Genomic DNA, 23,503 nt, shown 5'->3' with positions numbered 1-23,503 from the left:
ATAAAACATCTCTAGAATCTGCTCTTTCCTTTCCACCCACACTGCCACTAACTAAATTACCTTTTGTTCTCATCATTTGCTAAATTGCGATGGCTTCTTAATTGATTTTCCTGTCTTTGATTTTTCCACACCCACTTCAATCTGTCCTCCACATGGTTTCCAGAATGATGATCATTCAAAAATGCAAATCTGTTCATGTTTCTTCTTTTGCTTCCCTCCCCACTCCTGCTAGATTGGGTGCAGATGCCGTAGTTTGGCCTTCCAGAACCTTCCAGGACCTGCATGAGCTGGCCCTGTCCCCTGGCTGACTTTGCTTTCCTGATGACTTTCCCCATCCCCCATAGCAAGTAGTCTCCAGCTACTTGCTATACCCTTAAAAAACAAAAAGGTTTCTTTGTGACTGGGCTCATGCTATGCCCCCCACCCGGAGCACCTTTCCTACCCCTTCGCCTCTGTCTGTGTGCCATACCCCATGCCTCACCCTAACCCAGTGAACTCATTTTAGAGATTACTTCCCCTTTGATGCCTTCCTAGGATCTCAGCCACCCCACTGCACACTTAGACCTAGTCCCTTTGAGGTCCCACAGCAAATATACAAACCTCTGTCAAGGCACTGAGGTGGCATGCCCCATGTGGCGTCAGCTGTCCTGGTCTGGAGGGCCCAAAGAGACCCACTCCCATGCCTGACTCCTTGCCGGGGACGGCTGGGCGGCCATGCTCAGCTGGCCTGCTCTCCGACTCCTTGGAGGCTCAGGGCCTCTCCATCAGAATAGTCGGAGTAGGGCTCCAGAAGAATCTTCTGCTGTCCTGTTTGTTACAGCAGCCACAGAGCAGCCCACATTCAAAGGGAGAGGAAATAGACCTTAGATTGGAGGAGTGTGAAATTCTTGGTGGCCATCTTTAATCCACTGTGGTGGTCTACACTTGTGTCATGGCTTCAACGATCCTGTGATTGTCAAAGGGAAGAACAGCTCTCACCACCCACTGTCAAGAACAGGAGCTCCCCCACCCATTTTTTTCTCTACAAATGCAAGCCACTACACATCCTGCTTCACCTCACTCCCACTGGGTGCACTCCTGGAAGTTGGGTCATCTTTTGTCTTCCTAGGAGCAGGAGGCAGCTGCGGGTTATATTCCCAGGCATTCGGCATCAACTATATCAGGCAGGTAGTTAGAACAGCAAGGCCTCCACTTCTTTCTACCTCCCTAGTCAGGTTCAATGTCCAGTTGTACTTCAGGTGCTGTATAATGGACAGGAAGGAACTATAAAGTGTTGTATATGGATTAGATACAAGTATATATAACTCTGAGCCTCAGTTTCTTCATTTGAAAAAGGAGGTTAATAATAGTACCTATCAGAGGATTAATGTTGGTATTATTGGACAATGCACATAAAATGCATAGCACAGTGCCTTGCACATATCCAATTAAAAAATAAAAAACAGTACACAGTTGTGGTAAAAAACAGTCCTGGAATATAAAAATTACTTGGAAATGGATCATAGATGTAAACAAAAAAGATAGAACTCTAAAGCTTCTAGAACATAGGAGAATACCTTTGTGAATGTGAGCTTGGCAAAGACTTTTTAGATAGGAAATAAAAAGCACAAACCAAAAAAAAAAAAAAAAGGATAATTTGGACTTCATTAAAAAAAAAAAAAGAAAGGAGTTGCTCTTTGAAATTTGGAAGGACCTTTTGGAGGAATGCTTTTGGATGGCACGTGGTCCCACAAAGAATATTTTTCCTTTTGTAGGTTTTCTGGAAGCCAGCAAGAAGCCTTAACCTTAGAAACAGCCGTAGAAGGTTTAGAAGGGGGTTTGAAATAGTGTGGGTTTCATAAATGTTAACAGAAAGGACTGCTTTTGGTTGCAAGTAACAGAAAATATGACTTTGACAATTTGGCCATTATATTTCTCCTACAATGAGACGTATGGAGTTAGGTGGCTCTTGGGTTGGTTCAGCCGCGGAACAAGCGCTTGGTGTCTCTGGGGTTCCCTGGACAACTCTTGGCAATTCTTATCTTCCAAGCAGGAAGGGGAGACTGTGGGCAGCAGGCACCCCAGAGACTGTCCCACTTGTAAGGAAAGAAAAGCCCTTCCCAGCAGTTCCAGGGGACATGTCCTTGTGTCTCATTGAACTGTCACACATAGCTAGCTAGCTGCAAGGGATGCTGGAAGTGGGGGCTGGGTCATCACAGTAGCCAGGCTAGGACCCCATCCCAGGTCAATTAAATGGATGTGAAGTCAGGGTTGAGAACCACTGACCCAGACCCGTTCATCGTTGGGCACAGTGCTGCCCCAAAGAAAGTCAGTCTGTGAGCGAGGAAGCTGTCAGGAATGAATACCAGATAGATAATGAGAGCGCCTAATGTAGTACCCATCATTCCAGGGGAGTTCACCGTCATATTAGTTGACTCCTGGTATCTGAGGTGCTCACCTGTCCCTCCACAGCCTTTTACCTTTTCTGTGGTGGCCTTTTACCGTTTCTGTGTTGTTAGACAAACAATCATTTTCCTGGAAAGGAAGGCCTCTGTTTCCCCGATGTACGGCACACTCTCCTACTCATAGCAGGTGCTTTCAGCTCAGAATCTGAAGCTCCTCACCTTCCCCCATCCCTCCCTTCTAGTGGGACCAGGTCTTAAAGATAGGTAAGGGGGTGGGCTTGTTGGCAGGAATCCACCTTTGCCATTAGACATAGCCTCTGCCTATTTTTTTAGGCCTCTGCTTGGTAATTCATACCCAGGTCCCTTCCTGAGTGCGATGTCAGGAATTCCCAGGGAATACCTCTTGTAATTGAGGGGTTCAGGGCCAAGCTGTGCTCTGTAATCCTGGTGAACTTCGGGCAAGCATGTGGAATAAGTGTTTGAACTTGGACAAAGGCCGTGTCAATTAAGAATCTGGCTTGGAGGTGACATAGGGGCCGACACCACATCTCTGGCTCCTGACACCTCAGTTTCCCAACAAGAGCGTGGAGCACTGGGGCTGTCAGGGATGCTTGGAGGGTGCACATACCCGGTCTCCTTCTTTGTCTCCCACCGTCCTTTGGTCAGTTCTGTCTGTGGACAGAGTTCCTCAAGCTTATGCGCCAGGTTGCTTGTCACCATGCTGCAGTGGCTCTCAGTGCCTGGCATCGAGAAGAAGTTTACTGACCACTTGTTGAATGAATGGATGATGGATAGAGGTTCTCCTTTCTTTCCTTTGTGGAATTGCTTCAGGTCCCAGGCAGCTAGGGGATGAAGCGAATGTCTTGCTTTCTCATGATTTAGTCCAGTATGTCCCCACAACCCCCAAGGACTGCTGGTACTTTTAACAAAAAAGTGTGTGTGGGGGTGTGGGGGGCACATTTGGAGGCCCATAGTATTGAATTGAGGCCAACTGGAAAGGCCAATAGTTCATTTACTGGCCTTTCAAGGTAAAGATGGTTTTCTGGAGAGCACTTTTATTTCATTCAACTGTAGTTGTCAAGTGGAAGCTGTCTGAGGATATTTCAGTCAGGGAAATGCTTTCCTCTTGAAAATATTTCCTGTTGAGTGTCATGACCTCAGTGGAGCCTGAGATGGGACAGCAGGTGTTGCCGAGGAAACTTGGTTCCTTGGCCATCCACCCTTGGCCCAGCTCAAGCTCCATCTCTTCCAGGAAGCTTCATATGTGCTTCTAAGCCACGTCAGGCTCTCGTTGCCCTGCCTGTTCATAATTACTACCAGAGCAATTAGAATGGGTGATGGTATCTAATGGGGGTGCTCATTGCACAGAGGAAGTTAACTAATGTTGCAGTGATGCTGGGCAGGATCTCTTGCTCCCACTGCTGTGCCAGCCGCCGGGGGGCACTCACACCCATCAGCCAGGACAAAGACTGATCCCATTTGGATTGGAACTTCCCATCTGCAGCCTGTTGTCAAGTCTGGAGTCCACAGCCCCTGTGGAATCGGGGAAGGGCGGGAAGCCCGAGTTCCCAGCTGTGGCCCTCTTACCCCAGCCTCCTTGGGCACGGCTCCACTTGTGGTCTGGGGCAGACTTGTTTGTTTGTGTTTGAAGTTTCCCGACTCCGAGTTTGACGTCAGGGCAGGGTTGCTGGTGGGAGGCTTGGTGGGGAGATCGTCTCTGCACAAATGCACACGTCTGGCAGCTTCGCCAGGAGAGCAGGGGTGGGGGCCAGAGACAGACGGACAAAGGCTGGTTGGTTGTGAGAAGCCCGGCTTGGGGATTGAGGTCACTTTCTCCCTTCCTCACCCTACTTCCCCTGGTGCTGTCCCTCACTCTGCCCCCTTCCCTCTAATAGAAGCCCCACTGGTATCCTCGAGAGCTCTGTAGGACTGAGCCGTGCTGGGGGCCAACGGCTGGGCTCACTCCGAGCCTGAGTGTGGAGCTGTCAGCTGCCTCCTGGCCTCCAGAAGCCTCCTTACATTCTCAGAAATCATTTTGCAATACATTGGCCGTGGGAGCCTGACCAGACTGCTTAGCTGCCTGGGCTGGCAGGATGTTCCCGGGAGCTTACTCCAGCTTTGGAGAGGAGGAAGAAGAAATAAGGGACCAGCCCCGAGGCCCTGTCTGCAGAGCTGGTGGTGCTAGGGAAGGAGTGGCAGCTGCAGGGACCCTTGAGGGAAGGCTGGAGGAAGGTGCGAGAGCTTGGACGACTTCCTTAAGTTTGGGATGGGGTAGACAGAGACCTGGAACTATAAAAGACTACAATAACATCCTCTTAGGAGTTCAGTGCTGCCCACCTGGAAGAAGGGAGTCAGGGTCTCATAAGTGTTGGTGATCTGGAGGCTGGTCCAAAAATTACACCTGCTGACGGAGGAACCCGATGGGAAGGGGATGGAAGTGTGGAGTGGTCATCTAGGTGCCCACCTCATTCTGCAAGCATGCTGGGATCTCCTTGAAAGGGGCAGACCCAGGTAACCGGCAGGATGGTAGCTAGTTTTAATGAATTCAGAGCTGGTTTGGAGTCAGGTATCAGGTATAGCCCAGATGGGAGGTTATTACAAGTCAGGACCATAGCCAGTGGCCCACTGTGTGACTGGACACATTTGGAGAGTATGGGGGGCAGTCTGTAGCCTTTATTCAGAGGATTCACTGCCTGGAGCAGTCTGGGCATTGCTGGATTTGGGGCTGCGGGCCACAGGAGAGGTGGGCCCTGCCCACTGCCATTCTGCTTATGCCGTCAGGACGGCTTAGCAAAGCTAAGGGGGTGGATGGCCGGAGTCATTTGGGGGAGACGGTGTGGTACAAAGAAATAGCTGGGTTGAGGCCTCGGTCCCTTCACTATTTGAGAAACTTACAAAGTTCTTGGTGCCTCAGTTTCCTCACTTGTAAGATGGGAATAATAAATGATACCTGTAAGTCTCATAGATTTAGTACGTGTGGTTGGCTATTTGTGAGTGGCCCTAAGTGATGAGCTGTACTTGTCATTGTGCTTTGGCTGGACTCCGAATTGTGCATTACTGTTTGCAGGATGGGTGGGAATCCCTTAGCCAGTGAGTGAGCCAAGCAGGCCGCCCAGCATCCATAGCTCAACATAGCTCTGTTTCCCTCCACTTGATGTTGCGTGCACAGTACTTCCCATCAAGAGTCTGGAAGGATCTGTGATGTTTTCAGTTGTATATAACTGTTTTGTGGGAAGAATGACATGCTCAGGGACGTTGCCAGCTTTCGGGTTATGTGAAGGTTGGGACATCACTTTTGTGCTGTCAGGGATCTACTGCAATTCCTACCTCCCGGAATTTTCATTGAGAATCCAGGGAGAGAAGGTGATAAGGTGCTACATAAATGAAGAAATCATTGTTACCACCAGGGTTGATCTTGTAGCGTTGACATGATTTCCGTAATTGAGAGAGCCTGCTGCTGTACATGGGTGTCCAGCTCCGTTCGTGCCTGGAGTTCATTTGGGCAGCTGTATTTCAACATCTGTCACATCTGTCCCCATAGACTGAACCACCTGCCCTGCTTGAGACATAAAGACCTGGGATACTGGGAAGAGTAAGCATCTGCTCAGGGTCCTGTAGCAGCCAACGTCTGAATCAGGGTTAGGGTGACAAATGTCTTAGAATCTGGACCCTTCCATAGCCTGGATCATGGATTTGGGGGTTACCCAGAGAAGGGACCTCCTTATCCCACACACTGAAGTTTTAAGGTGCAGCTGACTTTCTTTGCAGTCGGTTGTCACACATAGCTAGCTAGCTACAAGGCATGTTCTGCAAAGGTGCAGAAGCCTGGGTAGGATGGAATCCAGACAGCACTAGCCCCAAATCGACACTCCTCACCAAGGCTGTGCTTTGGGGCTGAGCAGGACGGATACTAACAGCATCCTATTTAGTGAGCACTTCACGTGTTCTGCACATTGGACGAAGCACTTTGTATACATGAATCCTGCAGTGAATTTTCAGCTATGGAGTGTATGTTATTTTCTCCACTTCACAGATGAGGAAACTAAGATAAAGTGGCCACTGCCACACAGCTGGGAAGTGATAGCACGGGGAGTAGACCTTAGGTCCGCCTGTTGACACGCCCGTGTTTCCCGCTAGGGGTGATGGAACAGTTAACTGATGGTAGGCATGGCCGCGACCAGTCAGAACAGATGCTTTTATGGTAAACAGGTATGGGAACACCTGTGCACCAGATGGAATGTTTGCCTGGTTATTACCACTGCACCGCCTGGCCAGTCTAGCACAATGGCTGGCCCCCAGCCGGCAAGTCTGGGAAGCCTGCAAGAGGTTTCTGCTGGGATGACGGTTTCAGCCGGCATTGCCCTCTCTCTGTGGGGGGGCAGGGCAGCTACCCCTCCAGCCCACTATGGCTGCCTCCAAGGGATGTCAGTTCTATGGCCACAGAGCAGCCCCATGTCCCATTGGGTCGTCTCTGACAACTGTGATGCATTCTGAAGGGTGAGCCTGGGATCTGGAGTGCCAGCTATAGGGAGGTGGGTTTAAGTCCAATGTAAAGGAAGAATGACAAGGAAGGAGCCTCCCCCGGGAGAGGCTGCCGTCCCTGCACTTGGCATCTTTGAGCAGAGCAGACGTGTAAGGCCTCTCGTGTTCCTGTGACCCTTGCAGTTCTGGGAGCTGCTTCCTTTTCCTGCGGAAGTTTCTCTCTGTCAGTGGCATGTGCTTTGGGCGATCTAACAGGTGTCTGCTCTTCAGGGTTATGTGACAGGCTTCACCTCCAGGGAAGTGAAGCTCACATCAGCCTCCGTTTGGGAGGCCTGTGTTGGCGTCATGTTGGAGCAACCAGTGAGCTGGGCCTTGGCCCTCGTGCCTTTAAAATAAATGTACCTAATCTGTGCCATCCACCAGCATTGTTCTAAAGGCCAACACCAGCTTTCGGGTTCTCTTTAGCCCCATCTCTGAAATGGGTGTGATCCCACCCGCATCTTCCCTGTTACCCAGGGAGGGTATAAGTTAACCTGACCACTTTGCCCAATGAGGATACTACCTACCACAGCTACCACTGAGCTCGTGAACATCCTACATTCATATTTTCTTATGTAAATCTTCACAAACAGCCCTTTGAAGCAGACCAACCCCAATTTACAGATGGGAACACTGAGGCCAAGGTTCTATCCGTGTTCACCTGCTGAGGGAGTATGGTGGCGAGGGGCTTGGAGACCAGATCTGTCTGTTTCGAGAGCCAGAGTTTTTCCTCCCAGAGCCAGGCTTCCTCTTGGATATGGTTGGAGTAACCAACAGTAATGTAGTAGGACTTTTATATTTATTCTGTATTTGTCCCCAGCACTTTTATAGTAGTTACTTTGGCTTCAACTTCCATAAAATGATACCCTTTGTATAGGTGGTAAGATTGAAGGTGAGCTAAGGGGGATTTCCCCGAGAGCCTGGATCTAAATGTCAGAGCTGGGACCAGAGACCAGATCTTTCAGCCCAGGAGACTTAGTGAGTAGCTGCTGTGGACCGTGTATTGGTAATACCCACCAACTGTTTATGGGCTGACTTGATGCTCCTCTGCTCTTTCTGTACAACAGGCTGCGTGTCAGAGCAGGGGTGGGGTACACACTTATGAAGCCAAAGAATATTGGGGTTGGGGTAAATGAGACTTTAGTGCCAGGGTCCTCCCTTACGGCCAGAGTACGAATGACTCTTACTGCTAGTTCCATCTCTGAAACCCCAGGTGCTTTTCTATTCCGGAAAATTTATATCTTGCGGTTTTGTGGTTAAGAGAAAATGACGCTCCCCATGAAAGGTCCCCTTGCAGGCCCCTGAGGCTGGGCTGGCAGGCCCCACTGTGGTTTCTCTGGGAAAGTAGCCCCTGGGTGCTTCTGTGACTGTGACCAATTTTCCAAAAAGTGAGAGCAGCCTTCTATTTGCTCCGTTGTAGCTGCTGCACCTCCATCCTTTGTGAATGAGAACAGCTTTGCTCCTTTAGCAGAACCCAGATGTGCAGGTGTCATGTCTTCTTTATGAGCTCTGGAGGAGAGCAGCTGCCAGGACATCAGACCTGCTGGCAAGTGGGTCATATAGTGCACTGCCGGCCAAGCTTAGGGGTTGTTAACTGGATGCAGCGAGGAGTCATTTCAAGGTCTGCATGGTACTACCCACGAGCCTGCTTTGGGCTCTCTAGCAGGGATCTCTGACAGCCTTTGAACAGAGACTGCTCGCTGTTCTGGGGAACTTACCCAGGTGTTTGAGACTCTCAGGCTCCTGAGTCATCACTTACCCAATTGGCATTTATTTTCCATTGTCATTTTGGTAAATGTATATGCCTCTCGGGGCTTTAAAATGTATTGTGTTTTCATTTGTTTCTTCATTCAACAAAGGTTTTACAGTCGCAAACCATATGCCGGGTGGTAAGCTGGTTCTTGGGGAGCTAGTGGGGATCAAGAACACAGACCCGGCACCTGGCCTCATGAAGCTTACAGTCTAAAGAAGGAAGCAGACCAGTGACGTATGAGAACTGCGATGTGTGATCTGATGGAGGAAAGGGAATGGGGCTAAGGATTTGGGAAGGCTTCTTGGAGGAATGGATATCTGAGCTGAGTCGTGGAGCCTGAGAGGCCACTGGAAAGAACCTTCCTGGCAGAGGGCCTGGAGGCTGAAAAGGGCTGGACACGCTGGAGGGGGTTGAACTAGGGAAAGCCCCAAACGCTGGCTCACTGCTGAGGCCAGGCTGCCTGACCTTGATGCTGACCTGTGATGGCCAAAGTCTTATGCAGAACAGATGCGTTACTCACCGGCTCCTGGGGATACGGCCCTGGGATTCTCAATGCCAGTGACGGACAGCCTTCACTGCGGCCGGCAGCCCCACCTCTTGGTTAATGTGGAAAAAAATGGTTTTGACTAGGCACAGTTGTTTGGTTTATTGCCCCCTGTCTTTGGTCAGCTCTTTGAAGCTGTGGTTTGAGAGCAGTTTGGAGTGGAGGGAAGAACTGGCCGTGAGTAAGATTTTAATACGAGGATAAGGCCCGTGTGTTTCTTTGCCTCCTTCCTTCCTCAGGATTTCTGAGCACATGTTATGTTCCAGGTGCAGTAACAGGCGTGTGGGTACAGTCACAAATGAGGTAGACACAGTCCCTGCCCTGATGTGTAATAATAGGGAGACTAGGGTGGGTTTCCACACTATTGTTCCATCTTCCCAACAGGCGTGAGCTAGATATTATCATTCCTGTTGTACAGGTGAGAAAACCGAGAGACTCAGAAAAATTAACGAACTTCCCTGAGGTCACACAACGGATACATGGAAGAATCTAGATTTGAACCCAGATTCTGTTGAACTCTGAAGCCTGTTCGGTGTCCGGTGCCCCGGGAGCTCACATCTGTTGGCAGAGACTGTATTAGAAGCTGAAGTAGGCGGCCCGCTGTGACAGGGGCTGCCACAGACACGCTCGGGAGGGCAGATGGGACCTCTGCGCAGGCCTGGGAAGTCCTGCCCAGGCCAAGCACACTGGGGCTGGAGGAGGGAGGGACTTCTGGCCAGAGCAGACAGTTGGAGCAGAGAAGCCCAGTGCGTAGGAAAGTATAGGAAGTATTTGAGGAATAGCACCTAGGGGAGTATGCACCTGGAGGTCAGGGTGGGCCAGAGGTAGAGTGGAGATGAGCCTGGAAAAGAAGTTTGGGAATTGGCCTCTGGTCACACCGAGAGGGATGGGATGGATGGAGTAGGGTCGGCCTACATGAGGGATGTGATTGCCTCCACTGAGCCCTTTAGGATACAAGAGGCACTCGTGTCTTCGCGTTTATGAGCTTCACACTCTACAGATGTTCCCAGGGGCTTAGGTTTCATAACAGGACAGCGAATACACTTCTTGTGTGACAACTTGGAGTTGCCTGCCTCAGCAGAGAGCGTTCCGTTAGCAGTGTCTGCTCAGAGGTGTAAAATCTCAGCAGAGAATGTTTGATTAGTAATGTCTGCTCTGGGAACCTGAGGGGCGTGTAGTGTAGGAATGCCGTGGGTTTGCTTCTATCTAGGTTTTACTAAATGTCGAAACTGTACAACTGAGTGGAATTATTTTTGTTCTGACTCAGTGTTCCCTCTCTAGTAATTGTCCTCACTTGCCACTGAGCCCTCTGAAGATAGCAGGACTTAACAGACCTGCAGGCCAGTGCCCCTGAGTCTAGCCGTTCGTGAGCCTGGGACCATCGTGAGCCTGGGACCAAACAAGTTTCTGGAGGAGATTTCAGAAAGGCTGATGTAGAAGCAATGGTTTTGTTGTCATTATGAGTCTCACTTCATGCCTCACGTCCCTCTAGCCACAAGGGTTCTTTACCTCGGTTCTGTGGAGAGAATTCTGGGGGTCTATAAATTTGCAGGGGAAAATTGTTACCTTTCATTTCTTAACCTTTCATTAACCTTAACTGGAATTTAGTATGTTGTTCAATTTGGATGTAGGGAACAAGGCACAGTGGTCTCAGCAAACACGCGTGACTCGGTCACCAGTAGAAATCACAGTTTTCTTATCATGATACAGTTGTGGGGCTATCTGAAAAAAAACAGTTTTACATTTGTCACAGTTTCAAACTTATGATAGCTATGAGACCCACTGCTAGATTATTATTTAATATTATCTGGCTTTTATAAAGAAGCTTTTAGTACCCTGTCACAATTTTAGATAATATTTTGATAAATGTATTTAAATATAATTCATTTCCTTTGCAATTCACAGTGTTTTGTTTTATGCACTTAAGAGCGTTGTTCTTAGAAAGGGATGGACCTCCCCAGACTGGTAAAGGGGTCCGTAGTCCAAAACTGGTCAAGAGCTCCTGTTTGGATGTTGGGAGCCTTCCTGGATATTTGAAACTTAAAATTATTAATTATTTTTTAATATTGAGACTGTGCTAACAGAAAGAGCTCATACCCTTTAGAGAAATATGCTGAGATATTTACAGATGAAAGATAAAGGGATGTGTTAACAACAAAACCCTTGCAGAGCAGTAGGACTGGGAAGTAGCTTGAATGGCATCGTTCTTATACAAGTCTTTGAAGGTGGTGCTTGCCTTCTGGGGAGACTTGAAAGTCACCAATATGAGGCCAACAGTATCCCGGCTACATCTCAGCAGCTCTTTTTGGGTCCATCGGCCACTTGATCTCAGCCTCGCCAGGGCCCTGGTCTTCTTCAGGTCACGCACTCATTTCCATCTGTTGGAGTCCGTTCCCCCTTCTTTTTAATCAGCCCTGGGCTCTGCCCTCCCCACAGGTCTTGCCCCCACCGTTGCATTCCTTAGTAGTACAGTGCAGGCCACCCAGTTGGAGCCCAGTGTTTGTCAAAGAGAATGCCAGGCTGACCTTAGTTAATCTTATTTTATTTGAAGTTTTGTAAAGCTGTGGACACTTTCCCCTGGAAAAGACATAGACTCACACATCTGAAGTTTCCATCCATGTTTGGGTGTGAGTCCTGAAAGCTTGTTTATAGACCGGATTCAAGGACCCTTGCTAATAGTGCCACACACAACCCAACAGGCCTGCCCAGCATGTATAGTTAGGTCAGGCATGCACTGAGTAATTCATTTCTTCTCAACCTCCCTGAGAAGGAGGTTCTATTATTATCCCATTTTCTGGAGGAGGAAACTGAGGCTTTTCTGGAGCCAGGATGTTATGTTACTTGTCCAAGGTCACAGGGCTAGGAGGTGCCTGAGCCCCTGTATCTCAACCCAGGCAACCTGATTCTAGGCTGGAAGCATCCTAAGTAGAAGGTTACTCATCCTCCCCAAGTCCCCACATCTTCCATATCATCGATTACTAACCCCCCTGAACCTAACCTCTCCCCGCTTTTCCCCCCACTCAGGCAGGAAGCCCTTCTTATATTTTAATCCCATTCTCTGTTGTGACCAGTCTTGCCCATTACTCTCTGAGGATCATGGTCCCAAGGATGAGGCAGTGTCAGCCAGCCTTGGGTGGGGTAGGGGCTTATGGATTTTCCCCCAGGTTTCCTGCTGGCTCTCCCAGACCCTTCTTTTCTCCTCCTCCCTCCCCCTTTTCCTGCTTCAGTGCTGTTGGAATGACAGCCAAGGAGAGGGGAATCCAGCAGGTTCCAGTCCTTCTCACTGCTCCTGTTGGCCAGAGCTCCTCTGTAGCGTGCTCAGTGCAGCCACGTGTATGTGCCCTGAATGAACTGGCCTTTTCTTTCCTGGGCTCCCTGCAGGCGAAGCTGGTCCGGTACATTTGCAAGCAGCGGCAGTGCAAGCTGAGTGTGGCTCCTGGTGAGAGGACCTCAGAGCTCAACAGCTATCCTCGCTTCAGTGACTGGCTGTACACCTTCAGTGTGAGACCGGAGGTGGTGCAGGTATGCGGGCCGTGGGGACTCAGGGCAGGGGCTGGGTATGCAGTGGGCCAGGCGAAGGGACCACACGCAAAGCCAAGGACAGCTCCATGTGGCTACAAGTCAGGGGCGATGCTCTGTACTTTTAGGATGGGAGGACTGAGGGGACAGCAGCAGCAGGAGGGACCCAGGGTAAATGTGGCTTTAGCATGTGTCCTGGGTGCCATTGCTTTATGAATGAGACAGGCTGACCACACCAGTCGTTCATTGGTTCACCGTAAGGACAGCAGCCAACATTTCTGGAAGCATGGACCATGTGACAGCCACTGTGTTAAAACACTTTGTATAGATCATGTCACTGACTTCTCACAAAACCCTGTGAAGAAGTTATGATCAGTTATTGCTATTTCATACTTGAAATTAAAGCACAGAACGGTTAAATAACTTGTTTAAAATCATACAGCTAGGAGGTGCTAGCGTTGGGATTTGGAAATAAGGGTGTGCGTGTGATTTTCTCTTTTAACTGCTATAATATACTGTTCTCCTTTGTTCCCTCTTCCCATTCACCCAACCTACCCACTCACCCACACACTAACCAACTAAGGAACCAGTGTGCATGGAGAGCATAACGTGCCAGTGTCAGAGGTCCAGGACAGCTCTCATGGGACATACGTCAATCAATACTTGGCAGGAGCTGTTCTCCCCGTCAAGTCTTTTCAATCCGTTACATCTATTTTAAAATTAAAAAGATTGATTCTCGCTATTACATATATGAAGTGTGATCAAACAATATGGTGAAGGTTTAAATTTTAAAAAATGTATTATAGTAAAAGATACATTGCCATGAATCCCCCTCAAAATACGCCCCCTCGCTTTAAACACAGGTATGGGATGGTCTTTGTGTGGTGGGATTTGTCCCCTTGGCCGTTTTGATGAGTTCTCTGCTGATCTTCACCCTTTCTGGCTTCCTGACTGGGACCCTGATTCTTCCCTCAGGAAAATACATACATCAGACGTGTGTATAGCCATATGTGTGTGTACAGTCTTCTTTTCAATACTGCCTTCCTGGGCGCCGTTTCTCTAGGGTTATCTAAATATTATTTCAGCTCTTGGCTTCAGATTGTAGTCACTAGTTTGTGGTCATAAGGTTTCCAGTAAAGAGTTCCTTTCTGCTGGATGAAGAGTGGGGACGGATATGGAAGTGACCACAGGGCGGTGGCAGGGCTTCCCGGTTTATGGGGTGGTAAAGGGGTGCTTCACTCTTGACTCCCTTCCGACCCGAGTGAGGTCTCAGCCCTCTGCAGCTCCAGAGCCTGCTGTGGTGTTGCTAACAGGCATGACCTTTGATTCCTCCTTCTTCTTCCTGGATGCTGGAGACAGAGAGCTTGAGAGATGCCTTCAGATGCTTACCCACCCATCAGACCTCGGTCTAGAGGGATGCTGTCCAGTAGAGCTTTCTGTGATGACAGAAGCATTCTATACTGTTCTGTCCAACGTGGTAGCCACCAGCCACGTGTGGCCGTGGAACACTTAAACTACGCACAGTGTGATAAAAATTTGAATTTTATCTTCATGAATTTTAATTGAAATAGATATATGGCAATTACGTATTAGTCAGCGCAGGCTCTAGGATGAGTTAGGATGCTAAAGATACTTTCCCTAGTCCCAGGAGCTCACAGGCTGCAGTGAAACGCATGTATTGAGAGCGGGCACCAAGCGTCCTGTCCAAAGCCGGTCTGGGGTCTGTGGGAGCAAGCGGGTGAACTCAGCCTGGGAAGGTCAAGGAAGGACTGGCGCCACAGGGCTTGCCTGAATGCTGGGAGCTAGCGTGGCGGGAAAGGGAAGAGCACACCAGATGGAGGGAACGGTACCCGCAAAGACCCTGATCTCCCAGAGAGCTGGTACCATCCTCAAAGGAGGTGTTTGCAAGGGCTTGGTCTGGGAGGAGACTGGTAAGGACAACAGGGTGCGTTCCCAGGAAGTGCCAGGGTTGGGGTTTTGTCTAGGAGATCACTGACGTGTGTGTATGAGAGAGAAATAGACGGAGACAAAACATTGGAATTGTTTAAAGGAAAATAAAATTCCTACGTAGTAGTGGGAAGGCTAGATTCATCGTGGGGATGGGTGAAAGGTGAGATAATGCTCCTGCTGGTGTGGGATCCGGAACACCTGCTTGGAGGCAGGGCCTGGAGGAACCTGGGGATGAGCAGGAGAGTGAGTTTACAGGCAGCGCGTCCCTTTCCCCTCCCTGAACTTCTAGAGTCACACAGTGGGATTCTTTCTACCTCCCCTCCCCCCTTCCACAGGTTAAAAACTGAAAATCACAGCTTCGTGTTCTGGCTGCAGCTGGGGAAATGATTTCAGAGCCTGCTGGCATGGAGCCTTTTTTTTTCCTTTAGCAATTTCCCTATTGGAAGTTGTTAAAGGAAATGGCAAGCTCTGGCTGGGATTCCAGGGCCGGGGCCACAGGCCACAGGGTCCCCGAGTAAGCTCTCGCTGGTGGTGTTTCTTGAATGGAAGGTGGAGGTGAGTCCAGTGAGGGGTTTTGGTTGTGGCCCTGCCTGACTGGTCAAGTTTCTCTTTCCCCTTTTTTCTATTCTTGCATTCTCTTGGGGATGGGGAAGAATGCTACCTGACCTCTGCTACCACTGTTGGTTTTCCATTGGCTGGGAGTGGCTGTAGCTCTGGGTGGGCCCTGGTACCCTGTTTTCCCGAAAATAAGACCTAGCTGGACAATCAGCTCTAATGCATCTTTTGGAGCAAAAATTAATATAAGACCGGGTCTTATATAAGACTCGGTCTTTATTATATTATATCATATTATATTGTATTGTATTGTATTGTATTGTATTATATTATATTATATATTATTATATAATATATTATATTAATTTTATTATATATTATTATATATTATTATATGATATTAAACCCAGTCTTATATAAGACCTGGTATTATATTACATTATATTATACCCAGTCTTATATTATATAAGACCCGGTCTTATATTAATTTTTCTCCAAAAGACGCATTAGAGCTGATTGTCCTGCTAGGTCTTGCTTTCAGGGAAACACAGTATGTAGGCTGTGTGAAGCAGGAGGCTCTGTAAAATTGAACCAGAAAAGTAAACTGGCATTGGCTCCTGGGTACAGCTTTAATCAGCATGAAGCCCTGCTTCCTTGCTCCTAGCCTCTCCTCCCTATCCCTCTTCCCCTTGTCCCCACCCTCTCCCTTTGGGAGCTAGAGGCCGCACTTGTGACAGCCTTGCTCTTTGGCAGCTGGGAGCCTCCTCAGAATGCAGCACACACCCCAGGGATCTGCGCTTGGGGCTGCCTTGGTATTGAGGAATTGAGATCTCGGTACCAACCCCATGGGGCTGGGCCACAGCGCTCTCCCCATTTAGGATGGGGGATGGAGGCCTGGGCAGGGGACTGGCCTGCTGGTGCAACCCAGCCCATCGGGAGAAGTGCTGAAGTTTGGATATGGAAGGAAGGGGGCACAACGCAAGGTGGTATTTTATATATATATCATCCTGTATAATCCTTATACCTGGGGTGGGGGATGGGGAAGTCACTATGATCCCTGTTTTATAGTTAAGCAAACTGAAGCTCAGAGACATTAAGTGGCAAGTTACCATCACACAGCTAGTTGGTAGCTAGCTGAGCTGGGACGCAGTCGCACATCCTGTGACTACAAAGCCAGGCTTGTCAACTCGAACATGATTTTGTCATCTGACATCTTACTCAGAATAGCCCAGGCTAGGGCGACCATATATAGTTGTGTAATCAAATCGAGCTTTCTTTCAATCTCCCATTCCCTTCCCCATTCTCATCCTCTTTCACCATCTTCCCTCTCTCCCTCCCTCCCTCCCCATCTCTCCTCCTTTCATGCTTCCTCTCTCTTCCTCTCTCCCTCTGTCCTTCGTCCTTTTCTCACTCCCCTCCCTCCTTCTTTCCTTCACATTTATTTATTTTACACCCATTGATCATTTACCTTGTACCCAGATTAATTATCACAGGGGATTAAATATGAACAAACTGCGCTCAGGGGCTTACTGGGTAGTGGGGTATGAGTATTCGCATCTGCAAATAGCCACGATGCAGAGCATTGAGGGAGGAGAGGATGACATGTGGCAAGATACAACGCTGAGGGCCCACTCCTGCTTTCTCCTATTGGTCCAGTCACGCAGTTAAGTGTATTTATTGCCTGTGCCAGGTACTATTCTAAGCCCTGCACCTGAGCTCCTGTCCTTACTGAACTTGCATAAGTACATCACTCTCTCCAATCGATGAAGGAATTTGTTTTTCTGATCCTGAGCCAAAGTGGCCTCTTTTAAAACTTAGAGAGGAGGGGTGTCCCTAGTTTCTAGAAATCTGAAAAATCATGGGCTTAGCCCAGTCCTGGTTGGCACTTTTGAACAATGAGCCCATCTCCTTACTCCTTAGATTTCTGAGCTGCCAAGTCCAGTAAAAACCAACTAGACTGGACACACTCTGTGGGCAGCAGGGACCTGGCTGTTTTGTTCACTGTTCTGCCATAGAGTGGGTGTCTTGTGGAAGGACTGCATTCAAACAAGATCACCCAAAGAGTTTTGGTCTCTTGGGTTCAAGTGTCTCAGAACCTCTTATCTGGGCTTGTGAAGGTTGCATTGCAAGGGTCTCTGGGGGAGGTCTTTAAGCTGCCGATGGCCTGCTGAGGTCTGGGGTTCCTGAACTGCCTCTGGTTCTGTTGGCGATGGGCTGGACTCGAGCAGGACTGTGTGTCTGTAGCCCTGCTTTGGTTTCAGATCTCCTCCAGGGCCACCTAGCGCCTGGGTTGGCAACTTGTGTTCGGTCCCTCCTCCTCCAGGGACTGCCTCAAAGGCAAGATTGCCCTAGAACAGATAGGACCAGCTAGATATTGTACTATTCTCATGTCAACACCACACTTTTAATTTTATAAAGCAAATGTCTCTTCTCTCATTACCTTTCTTTTTGAAATAATTCAGCCTATAAATTTCAGCGGCCCTCGCTTCCAGCTCTATCCCTTTGGGCAAGCAGCAAGTTTGGAAAACAAGATTGCTTGAGAGCGTGACCTCTGGAATTAGACGACTCAGAACCTCATGTTGGGAGGCCGATTAAATCTTAATTTTGTCACTTGCCAGTGGTGTGACTTTGGACAAGTCCCTTACCTCTCTGAGCTGGTTTCCTCATCTGTCAGTTGCTCTAGGTAGAAACTGAGGGTTCCATTTCTGAGTCCTTCTGCTTCCCGAACCTACACATTCAATTGACTAGCAAATCCCACTAGCTCTATTTCCAAATATATATCCCAAATCGTCTATGTCTCTTTTTCACCACCACCACCGCCCTAATCCTAGCTGTTGCTGGGACTTGTCCCGTAACACCTACACCGCTCTCTGTAGCCACACTTGCCCTCCTCTTTATTACATTTTTCATGAGCCAAGAGTGATTTTACTTAAAGCCCAAACCCAGTCATCTCATTTTTCTGAGTGTAGGTCGTCCTCGGTGTCTCGCTGCATTCAGCATAAAATCCAAACCCCTCATCATTACTTTAAAGGCCTGACATATATTCATCGTCTGCCTCTTTCCCCATCGTCTCCTGCCCCTGCTTACTCTTCCCCTCATGTGAGAACACATCAGGTTGTTTCCTGTCATAGCCCAGGGCTTTGGCACGTTCTCTTTCCTCTGCCTGGAAATTTCTAGACTCTCACAGCCATCGCCTTCTCATCCTCTGACAGGAACTTAGAAGTCAGATCTTCAGAGAGGCCACCCTGTCTAAAATTAGATGCCAGTCATGCCCACCACTTGATCACAGCATACTGTTTCCTTTTTCACACTTGTTCACACATTTCAGTTAACATATTTTGGTTACTTTTTAATTTGTGTGTTTCTGTGTTTCCTGTTATGATGTAACCAAGGAAAAAGACTATATATTTTGTTTAGTGGTGTAGCTCCAGTGCTGAATAAAGTTCGTGACACACAGCTGGTATCTAATAGCTGTCTGTTGATTGAATGGATGGATGGATGACATGGTACCAAGACATACAGTATGACTTACTAAGTAAAAACTATTATATTCTCCTACTAGAACTTTTCCATAGCAAGTTCTAATACCCATTGGTGTAAGCAAACGAGACTTTTATCAGCTTAGGTAATAGAAGTTCAGGGAGGTCTGGATGCAGGGGTATCCAGAGGTCTGGATACTAGCATCTGTATCTTGGATGGGCCCCCTCCACGTGTCAGGCATGAAGGGTAGCAGTTGCTAAGCCTCATTTTTTTCCAGCCTATTGTGTTTCCCCCAAAATAAGACCTAACCGGAAAATAAGCCCTAACATGATTTTTCAGGATGACATCCCCTGAACAGAAGCCCTCATGCGTCTTTTGGAGCAAACCTTAATGTAAGACCCGGTCTTATTTTCGGGGAAACACAGTAGTAGTAGTGGTAGTAGTAGTAGTACTTGCTTCCTGAGAGCTTCTTCCCCTAGAACTGTAGCTGAAAAATTCCAGGGAAGTCTCTGATTGGCTTGGCTTTGGTGACGGACTCATATCAGAACCAATCCCAGGGCTAGGATGGTAAAGAACCCCAGTTGGCCCACACTGGGTCAAGGGCTCAGCCCTTTGTCAATGTGGTAGAGGGCCTGAAGGGTCAGGGCCACCTGCACTCAGGAAATGGGTTCCTGGGGGGAAGACAGCCATGCTGACAGAAGAAGAGGCATCACAAAAACTCTCCCTCCCTCAGAGAGCAATAACAGTTGCTACTGCAGCACCCCACCTGCACCCTCACCGCAGGCTCTCAAAGGGGATAGGTGGCCTGGCTTTCCCCTGGGGGTTTCAGGATTGACCATTGTGTCCCATTTCCCATCAGTGAGCAGAACTCTTGTGTCTGTGTGGGAGGCAAAGGGCCTCGGGCTCAGAGATGTTGCGTCAAAGGCCTAGACCCTGGGGTTGACCTGCAGAGATCATGTTTCTAGAATGTAACAGGTGAGCCTATCCCTCAGTTGTTTTTAATAACATTTTTCATTTTCTTCACTATAAAAGGAAGTAGTAAATACTTATTTTAGAAAAGCAAAGAAAATAAGTTATCTATAATCCTGTACAGAGATAATCATTGCTTCTTGGCTTTTTAGGTGTTTTTCTTACTATCCAGTAATTTACACGTATGTGCAGTTTCAAAGTGTGAAAAGTGCAGAGATTAAAGAAAACAATAATGCGACCGTTTATTGATGGTTTATCCCATAATCTTACTACTCAGAGGAAACGCTGTAAACATTTGGGTGCATTCCCTTCCAGTTGACTTTCTTTGTTGGTTTGTTTTTCTTTTCGTTTTCTTCTTTTTAAGTGTAGTTTGTTCATGAATTTATGCTACAATTCTTTAGTGAGTGTTCCCAGTGTGCCCAGGACCAAGCTGTGAGCTTTACATGGAATGTCTCATTCAGTCCTCCCAATAACCTTATGAGGAGGTGTCTTAGTCGCTTCAGGCGGCTGTAACAAAAATATCACAGACAGGGCGGCTATTATAAACAACAGAAATTTATTTCTCAAAGTTCTGGAGGCTAAGAAGTCCAAGACCAAGGTGCCAGTAGATTCGGTGTCTGGTGATGACGTACTTCCTGGTCCATAGATGGCTGTCCTTCTGCTGTGTTTTCACATGGCAGAAAGGGCCAGACAGCTCTCTGGGGTCTCTTTTCCCAGGGCACTAATCCCATTCATGAGGCTCCCCCGTATGACCTAGTAATCACCTCCCACAGGCCCCGCCTTTAAATCGCATCACATTGAGATTAGGTTTCAACATGAATTTTGGAGAGACACAAATGTTTAGTCCATAGCAGAAAACAACGCTTTTATTCCCAGTATGCGATAGAGATAGAGAAACTTGAGTGACAGTGTAACTTTTCTGAGGTCCCCTAGGTGGTAAGTAGTAGAGCCAGGATTCATATCTAGGGAGTCTGGCTCCAAAGCTGGGGTCAAGACACACACACAGACACACACACACACAGACACACACACACTCCCCACACACTTTAAATTCTCTCATATAGGACCATGTTTCCTGAGCATCTTTCCTTTTTCTTTCATTTAAAAAAAAAATTTAGATTTCCAAATCTAATTACAACTGTTCACTGTAGGAAATTTTGAAAATGTAGAAAAGCTCAAAAAAGAAAATATAATCCCCCACAATCCCAACAGCCACTGGTAGGCAGCCACTTACCGTCTTACATTATTTCATTTATATACAGTAAAATTCACTGTTTTTGAGTTCATGACTTTTTGATAGCTGGTGGTTACTACGGCTCTGCCTGTGGGTGTCCAAACCACCCAGCCCCAAGCGTGTGAGCTATGCTGCGGGATTGGGGAGAGTTGGAGTTCATGTGGGGGTGGGGGTTCCCCTGATGATTCACTGGGAAGAGGGAGGTGATCATGTTCCTGGTTGACTCAAGTCAAACATTTGGAAGGGGGCAGCGAGGCAGGGGAAAGCTCTCTGTATGTGGCCTGGTACCCCGGGCGCCTGGATCCCTGACCCCCTGCAGCGAGGCCCGCTGGAGCCTGCGGGTCTCACACCCAGCACCTGCTCTGTGAGGTATGTGCTGACTCCCCAGCTCCTCGGCACAGACTATTTTTGGCTGCAGTGACTGTTCACTACAGTCATGAAAACAAAAACTCTCCCTGCCTCCTTCCTTCCCTGGGACGCCGCACCAGGGGCTGAGGCTGCCAGCGACCCTGGGATCAGGCCCCTCACCATGCATTGCCTGTGGAGCTGGGTGCCGTCCAAGGGTCCAAGGGGCACGGGTGCCCCACCACCTGTGGTGCTGCGAGAAGCACGAGGCCTGGACCAGCCGAGGCCGGAGGGTTGCGAGGTAGGCACTGGGGTCTGGGAGCGGGCAGCCTTTCCGTGAGTCCCTGGAATGGGAATATGGATCTGCGCTCAGAGTCCTTGCTTGGCTAACTGTGGAACACGCCTGGAAAAATCTACGTGTTGGAATAGAATGTGACTTTCATTTCATTATTTCATTCCCTGTTTTTCTTATGGTCAACTAGCCGGGGAACCAGTAGAATCTCCCTAAAATAGAGCTTCCCTATCCTTCTAGTGACTGGTTTGGGCCTGCTTGTTTGTGCTTTTGGTTGGAACAGGGCATGCATTTGTTTTGAGCCTACTCCTACAGGGAACTTAAGAAACTGGGGTTGTACGGGCAGACCCAGCCCTGCCTCTCGGTGCTTCTGGTCAGCCAGGCTAGGGAGGCCAAACCCTGTAGAGACGTGAGTGCTAACTTTGGAGTTACACGGACCAGGGTCCAATCCAAGCACCGTCACTCACTTGCTGTATCTTCTGTAAGTTAATCTCTCGGAACCTCACTTTCCTTAGCTACCAAGCAGTTGTACCCAGGCCATTTCATGCGTGGCAATAATACCAGTAATTGTTATTTTTATGAATAGACTGGTTGTGAAAAGAGGAAGCACATCGAGAAGCTGAGTAAGAATCAGTGTGCTACAGCCCTGGGTGGCTCTAGGCCTTGTCTCAGACCCTGTGTGTTTGGGTGTAGCTGGTGATATGGGATATGCTTGTTTTCAAAAAGAAGCAAAGTGTGCGCCGTCACCCACGTGGGTGTGGATAGGGATAGGCGAGAACATGGAGTCAACGCTTTCTGCCCACCCTCCATCTTTGGAGCCATTGAGACATTAGGGAACTTGCCAGGTTCCAGATGAGGCATGAGCCCAGCACCCCATTACTTCTGGATTCCACAGGGCTCTGGGCCCACGAGGCAAGCACGTGGCTTGGCATTCCTTGGACCAGCGCCTTTGGAGGTGATTCTCAGGGCAGACCTCAGGGAGGTCTTCCCCTTGGCTGCTCAGAAAACCTGTGCAGGGATGAAACCTTTACATCTGGGTAAGCAATGCCCACCGTGGGAAATGCCCTCTAGGAGTAGAGTGTATCCTGGTGTTGGTCACCGGCAGGGCTCTGGCTCTGGTGCTGTTGTTCTGGGTGACCAGGCAGGTCCCCTCCCCTCCCTGGGCCTTGGTTCCTTCTCTGTAGAATGATTGTTTCTAAGGTCCCTTCACACTCTGCCTTTGACCTTGGCAGAAGAAGGGTTTCTCTCCTGTTCTCTTCCGTCCCTCATGAATATCCATGGGCCCCTTTCGTGCCTTCAAACCCTGGTGACTCTGGATGGCCTCCTTGGCTTGAGTCCTAGCCGTCCCCCTCAGGGCCCCATTGGGCTCCCTGCCGTGCTGTAGGGCAGGAGTTGTTTACACGGTTTCTGGAAAACTACAGAGAGGGGCTGCCTACCTCCAGGAACTCCCAGGAGATCTTGCTTGTCTGGTTGGACCCCCATAGGGTAGCTCTGAAACAATGGGCCCCTGTCCTCAGGCCGAGCAGCCTGGGTCTCAGATCTCCAGCTTTAGACTCATTGCCTACGGCCCTGCATCCCCCACCTGGACAAACAAGCCAAAAGGACAGACCCCATGCTGAACATGCCTCTCCCTGGGCGAGGGGTCTGTGATTAGGCTCCGGCCCCCGAGAGGGACTCTCGCACCCCAACACTGGGGCCAGGCCTGTGCCAGGGCCCGGAGCAGAGCCACTGTGCCTGCAAGTACAGAGGAGACAGGAGATGAAGACAGTCGACTTGTCTGGGAATCCTCTAACGGAGTTTGAAGAGGGGAGAATTGAAAGGGGGAGAAGATGGGGACCAGCAGGCCACAAAGATGACTGAAGATGTTGCCACGCCCGAGGGCTGCTGTTTATTTCTGTCAGTGCCCTTACCCTCAGCAGAGTTGGGGTTCCCCACAAGGAAATACATTTCAAGCCAA

The 23,503-nt window shown here is 48.9% G+C and overlaps 1 protein-coding gene across 4 annotated transcripts in view; it reads left to right on the top strand.

Annotated features, from left to right (window-relative positions):
• The window catches only part of KSR1 (kinase suppressor of ras 1), a gene marked incomplete at its 5' end in the record, with an annotated part of 144,391 nt that overhangs the window by 67,258 nt on the left and 53,630 nt on the right, over window positions 1-23,503 (top strand). For 3 of the 4 annotated variants that reach the window (XM_081028635.1, XM_081028633.1, XM_081028634.1), the window contains one exon: window positions 12,584-12,724. In XM_081028635.1, coding sequence (XP_080884761.1) covers window positions 12,584-12,724 — 141 coding nt within the window. Of the gene's footprint in view, window positions 1-12,583; window positions 12,725-21,438; window positions 21,556-23,503 lie in introns of those variants that run through there. The other variant, XM_081028636.1, reaches the window with a different exon arrangement.

Source organism: Rhinolophus hipposideros, assembly GCF_964194185.1.
Source record: "Rhinolophus hipposideros genome assembly, chromosome: 20".
NCBI lineage: Eukaryota > Metazoa > Chordata > Mammalia > Chiroptera > Rhinolophidae > Rhinolophus > Rhinolophus hipposideros.
The sequence above is the reverse complement of the archived record's forward strand: the minus strand, read 5'-3'. Positions and strand labels throughout refer to the sequence as shown.